The sequence below is a fragment of the Terrapene carolina genome, unplaced genomic scaffold, assembly GCF_002925995.2.
Source record: "Terrapene carolina triunguis isolate 2854851 unplaced genomic scaffold, T_m_triunguis-2.0 Scaffold110, whole genome shotgun sequence".
NCBI classification, from domain to species: Eukaryota; Metazoa; Chordata; order Testudines; family Emydidae; genus Terrapene; species Terrapene triunguis.
The window spans coordinates 1,187,017-1,193,608 of NW_020664461.1; the positions used below are offsets into that span (position 1 = coordinate 1,187,017).

Sequence of the window (6,592 nt, forward strand, 5' to 3'; positions counted from 1 at the left end):
TCAGCTACGTTATTCACGTAGCTGAAGTTCGAAGTACCTTAGTTCGAACTTACCTCGGTCCAGACGCGGCAGGCAGGCTCCCCCGTCGACTTCGCGTACTCCTCTCGCCGAGCTGGAGTACCGCAGTCGACAGCGAGCACTTCCGGGTTCGACTTATCGCGTCCAGACAAGACGCGATAAGTCGAACCCAGAAGTTCGATTTGCTTGCCGCCGAACTACCGGGTAAGTGTAGACCTACCCTTACTGACTAAAGTCATCTCACCACCTGGATTATGGGGGAGAGCGTTAGGGTAACAACTTGGGAGCGCTCCTTTAAGGAAAGCACAATTATGTTGCACATATGGTTGCTATAATTTTTTTGTTGTGCTAATGAATCTAATCTTGATTAGTTGTGGGAGAGGCAATAAAGGGCATTCCTCTGTTAAGATGCTTGGAGGGATTTGAAGGGGGAGATGGGAGGTGTGGGGCACAGGAGGAAAGATGTGTAGGCGCACCTTGTCTAAGGAAGCTGTGTTTCAATGATGGGTGAATGATTGCTGCACACACACGGTCTGAGCCTTCTCCCATTGAAGTCAGTGGGAATTGTGCCATTAATTCAAGAGGGAGTAAGGTCAGGCCTCAGAGACAGAGTTTTGGTGAAAAATTCTGAGCGACGGGCCCTGTGACAGAAGGGTTTTGCAAGTCTGAACACCCAGGTCCTATTCCTAGCTCTGCCACTGGATCACTGTCTCTCTTTGGGTGAGTCACTTTACTTCTTGGGGCTCATTCCCCTCTGTAACAAGAGCATTGTACTTACCTCACTGAGGTTTATGTACAGTGTCTAGTTATAGAGAGGCTGGGGTCTCTAGATGTTACCGTAATACATAATAGCAGCAGGGTTAACTTATTTCTGAAGTGCTTTCTAAGTCTGTCTTCTGTGGCCCCCATTATTGTAGTATCAGTACGCTTCACAATCTTCTAATGTATTCCTCTGCACAATACCCCTGTCAGAGGGGAAACTATTATCCACGTTTTACAGAAGAGAAACGAGGTACAGAGAGACTATGTGACTCGCCCAAGGTATCACAAAGTCAGTGAGAGAAAAGGGACTTGAACCCAGGTTTCTGGAGCCCCAGACTTGTGCCCGAACCATGGGACCAGATCCACATTATAACGTGAATCACTAGTCGTACTAACAAGTACAAGTGTGAAAACAAAACCTGAAAGTGTCTTACTTGCTAAACAAATGTTTCCTTAAGAAGACTTGGCAGGTGCATAGTTGGGTCCAGTGGTTTCTGTGCACACGTTGTATAACCTGATTTTCCTTTTCCTGCAGAAGGAACAGCAGCACGAAAGACCTGACGCTTTTTGCAGCAGAGGCCATTGCCCTTAACCGTCAGCTGTCGCAGCATGAGAATGAGCTGGATGAAGAGCAAGAGAACATTGCTCAGGCCATTTGTTCCATGAAGCTTTCTCCCCCATCCAAATCCCGCTTAGCCAAACGCAGAGCGATGACCCAAGCCACCAAAAATGGTGACTTCCAACCAGTCGCTCATGCAGCCCTTTGACATGCGGACCCTGCTGTAGGTTCTAATGGGATTGGTCAGCTTTACTTCATGTATTTTAAAGTCTAATAGACATCAAGGTTTAATGACTTAGTAGGAAGCTCATTTATAAAGGGACTTGTACCTTTAAATGGATGCATTTTGTAGGAAGGTTTTTGCTTGACTGATTTGGTTGATTAAGACAATTTAATTGAAATTCTTTTTAAACTAAAGAAAGCAAGGTTGCTGCTTTGTTACCGGAGATGATAAGCCAGTAAGCTTTCCTTGTTTTCTCTTAAAAGAGCACACTTTAAAATGTAGACTTGAGGACATTTGGAAAAGTTCTTCTCTTGCTTTGCATGTCAGAGCACAAAGGCTTTCTAACCCCAACTCAACCACCCTTGGGTAGGAAACCGTGGTGCTGCTCCTTTCATCAGCTGGAGCTGCTGCTAATGACCTACTCCGTACCTTTCTTTTAACCCACCAAAAGGCCGTGAGTGCCCCTTGTCCTTCGCACCTACTGACTCAGGAAGTGCAGAGGATGCTTAAGGCTGGACCCTGCAATTTGATGAGCACTCTCCACTCCCATTGGCTTCAGTTGGAGTTAAGCGCCTCCTGCAAGATGCTGAGGATGCTCCAGCATGTCACCGGCTCAAGGCCTTGGAAATGAACACACATGCCGGGGAGTAGATTTTCATCTTTTGAGGAGGGGGTGTAGGCAAGCATATGGACCCAGAACATTGTTTTATTTCTTGCCAGTTACATTCTTAAATCTGAATCTGATACAGTAGTCTTCGCAGAGAAACTTTAAACAAATGTATGTTACACTAAGGATAACGATGTAGGGAATCTTTACCTCATGAGGAGCATGTCCCTAATTACTTTTTCCTGTGTTATCCTGACTGTATTTCTTGATGTAGGAGGGTGAATGCACAGGTTCCAATCAAGTATTATTTTGGTGAGAAATCTGAGCTTTTCCAGCTAGTGGGAAGATAGTGTGTGATGGGGCAGGGGGCATGGTCAGGCACTAGCAGCAGTCAAACCAGGTGGGTGAAGTTTAGATCAGAATGGTTTTGTTACATTATGCATACTGAGCCAAGGTAGTTCAAGAGCTATCATGGAAGTGCATTGGCCCAAATTTTCAAAAGTCACTAGCAATTTCAAGTATTCAACTTGAGGTACCTTAACCGCACTTAATTTTCAGAAAGCGCTCAGCGTTCACACTGCGAAAGTCGGCCGCTTTAAGTTGTCTCAGGCTGGGCACCCAAAAGTGCTAGTCATTTTTGAAAATTTACACTGTGTCGTGGCAGGTGAAAAATATGCCTTCAAATTTCTGAATTAATCATCCCAAACAGCTAGAGAATGAACACTGGAAACCAATCCAGCAAACGCGTGGAAATGGAGAAATCTGAACTATAGCAGATTTCATCACCCAGTCTGTCAGAGTTTCACATTTGCCTTTTGAGAAGTAAGTGTGTGTGTATTTTTATATATAAATATTTTTATACAACATGCTGTATTGGTGACTAATAAGAAAATGTTATACTTTATTTAAACTATTTTATATATTGTGCCAGTGGTAAAGATTATGAATTGTACTTAGCCTTGTTTTTTAAAATATGTTAAGTTATAGATTTAATACATTCCATACTTTACTATGTATTTTTGGTCTGATTTTGGAGACTGAAAACTCAGGAAGCAGTTTGCTTACCCCTCTCTGTGACACTCTTGTTAACTTATCTACTGAAAATTAAACTTAATTTACCTTCTATATTGTCTTATTTCTTTATCCATCTCTGGTGTTGTAATAATCTCTTTCATGGTAAAACTAATCTCTACATTTTTAAGGCCAGAAGAAACCATTATGATCATCTAGTCTGACCTCCTGAGTAACTCAGGTCATAAATTTCACCTAGTGATCTCCTGCGTCAAGCCCAATACCTCTGCAGATGCTACTGTCCAGTGGAGGTAGAAGAAGCTGCATTGTCAAGGTGAGGGAAGGCCAGTTGAGCAGAGGCCATTGCACCTCCATGGATCTTGGAAGATCTGCTGGCTTACTGGCCCATTCTCCCTGCTCATTCTGTAGGGAACAGTAGGAAATGAAGCATACCATGCACATACACCTCTACCTCGCTATAACGCTGTCCTCGGGAGCCAAAAAATCTTGCTGCGTTATAGGTGAAACCGTGTTATATCGAACTTGCTTTGATCCGCCGGAGTGCACAGCCCCGCCCCCCCGGAGCACTGCTTTACCGCGTTCTATCCAAATTCGTGTTCTATCGGGTCGCGTTCTATCTGGGTAGAGGTGTGTTTACACACAAACATACAATGAGGAATTGCCCGTTTGAAAATCATAGAGCTGCTGCTGCCTGTAGGTCCTGCTGGGAGGGATGGAGGAGAGATGCTTCAGTATCTCTTAGCGTAGCATCCGGCTCTTGTAAATGTAGGTCAGACTGTCATTTTGATTTTAAAATGTGGTCACATTGTTTGATGTAAAGATTTGCACCCTTACAATCGATGCAGCCCATTATAGCTTTTGTACACCGTAAATGGGTAAAGACGACTAGGCATATAGAAGAGAATTTTAGCCTTCGGGTACATTGAATCCAGAAGACATTTCTCAACCGTCCCTTTACATTTGAGACCATGCCCTTAAATGCAGGTGAACAATATATATTTGGTGTCCAAGCAAAGCTTATGAAAAGATTGTGAACGTCACCTGATGTCCTGTGGTCTCAAGTTCTACTTGGAACATGTTAAGATTTGGAGACGATGAATTTTAAGAGCTCAGATGACTGCATCCCTCCTAACTTCAGCTGATTCTTATTTTTTAGGCGTTCAGAGGAAAAAAATTACCTTGTGAAACTGGTTGTAGATTCCCCCCATACAAAGTTAGAAACTAAGTGAACCTCCTGAACTTGACTAACCTTTAAGCAAACTTCTTTACTCCATTAAGAACTTTAAGGTTTTGAATGTTGTCCCAAAATCTTCATCTTGAATGTGTTTTTAAAAATGAATGAACAAACCAAGTTCAGATCCTACAGGGATAGATGCTCACAAATTTGCCGTCTTGTCTTTAAAAGAACAGCAATTCACTAGGCAGAGTACAGCTTGCAACACTGAGGGGTGTAGTGTTCGATCTTAAAAAAACTGGAAGAAGCAGATGAAAGATCCTGTAGTGTTCAGTAAATCTTCTCAAGGAGCTCTGAACATGGCCAGAATTCAAAGCCAAACAGCCAGCATCTCTGATTCATCAGCCTTGTTGAGTCCCTCCTTGGTGATCACCTTCATTTTAAAGTCAGCCCTCTGGTCATATCCTGTTCCAGGTACTTTATTAAAATGTGCGTTAGATGCATCTGTTTTAACATTCTCTTGCAGGAAATACAGCAAAAGAGAGAGGGAGGTTCACTTTTTTTTGTCTTGATAAATAAGATAGGAGCTGTGCTCCAAATAGTACAATATCCATACAGGGGGTAATAGTGCTTTTTAGCTCTGTTACCACTAAATGCTTTTACCCCCTCCTACCTCCTGTGTCTTCATATTGGAATTAATGATTTCAAATATGTTACGTCCTAGTGTTTTCTAAGGAGTTTGGTATGTTTGGTACGTGTCTGCCATTTTTTCTATACAAGTGGAAAATTCACCCCTTTGCCAGCAGCTTAAATTCTTCACTTTTCTTGCTTCCTGAAGATGGAGAATGAAAGATTAGGTACTGGCTGAGCTGCGTCCTTGGAGTATCAATGGTTTTGCCCTTGTCTTCACAAGCCGTGCCTTTAAGGTGGCCTACTGGAAAGTGTCTCCATTTCTTTGCTGAATCACATCAGAGCCAGTGGGACAATATAAAAGAGGGTGAATCACCACTGAATCACTCAGGTTAGCAGTTGAGAGAACTCCCTTGACCTGTTGCAACACATCAAGGTGCCATCTAAAGAGGATTAGTGTTTCTACAGATTGATAAGAGTGACACAGGCCCCACTCACCTTCAGGACCTGACGAATCATCCCCATGACTTTTATCTGAGCCGGTGAGCAGCATAACCATTTTTCTTGTAACACAATTGTCCCTTCTTTCAAGGAATGTCTCACTTTAGTCACACATTTGGCACACATCTTGGTGTCCCTTCACCTCACATGATTATGAAGGTGAGATTACAGAAAGTCATTTCTCTACAAGGAGGAATCGGATATCATTTAAACTTTCCTGCATTAATTTGGTCCCTCATTTTGGGTTTCTGTCGTATGTTGTTTCCCACATGTGGGCCTTGGCAGGTGAAATCTGACCATCGGGATAAGCAGTGAGGCTGTTGGCAAGCATCAAAGATCTAAGTAGAGCCTAAGATCAGCCACACCAGGTCAGGCTCGTGGTCCATCTAGCCCACTCTCCTGTCTTCCGACAGTGGCCAATGCCAGGTGCTTCAGAGGGAATGAAGAGAACAGGCCATCCTCAAGTGATATCATCCACTCCTGGTTTTGGGCAAACAGAGGCTAGGGACACTCACTAACCTACTGTTTCCTTTAGTAAACTGATATTTAGTCATAAGCAAGGCATCCCAATAGACAGCATTTAATTAACCCCTTACTGATGTTAAAAGAACAGTAATCAACCCGCATTAATCTCAAAGTACCGAATTACATTCTTTTAAATCTTGCAGAACAGAACATTTTGCAAGATTTTGCAGTCTGTGCACATGATATATCTTCAAGTGACCTTACTACCTTATTCATGCTCAATCTTGGCAAAGCTTTTTAGAAGGGTTTACTTTCCATATTGTGCGTTGCACAAAAGGGTGCTAATGTTCCTAGGTGTATGTTTTTCCCTCTTACTCCTGTGTCAGAAATGGAAAGACATGTTTATTTTTTCAGGAGCTGTGGGAGGGCTGGTTTTCAACGTAAGAGCAGCTTGGTTAATTTCCAAGGCTGATAATTTTCTTTGGACGGTTCCAGTGGCAGAAACAGGCTTCAAGTTTGACTTCCATGGAAACACACTGCCATGGCAACCAAAAGACCTGACAATGCTGAGGAAATATATAATTGTACCAAGACGTACTCATGGCTCCAGTTTCCCTTGCC

The 6,592-nt window shown here is 43.0% G+C and overlaps 1 protein-coding gene across 2 annotated transcripts in view; it reads left to right on the forward strand.

The window, feature by feature from the left end:
- Nucleotides 1-3,282, forward strand: part of MKNK1 (MAPK interacting serine/threonine kinase 1) — a 32,067-nt gene extending 28,785 nt beyond the window's left edge. The window contains exon 13 of one of the 2 annotated variants that reach the window (XM_024194319.2): nucleotides 1,316-3,282. In XM_024194319.2, coding sequence (XP_024050087.1) covers nucleotides 1,316-1,547 — 232 coding nt within the window. In that variant the 3' untranslated portion in view covers nucleotides 1,548-3,282. The remainder of the gene's footprint in view (nucleotides 1-1,315) is intronic. The other variant, XM_024194320.2, reaches the window with a different exon arrangement.
- The last annotated feature ends 3,310 nt before the right edge of the window (nucleotides 3,283-6,592 follow it).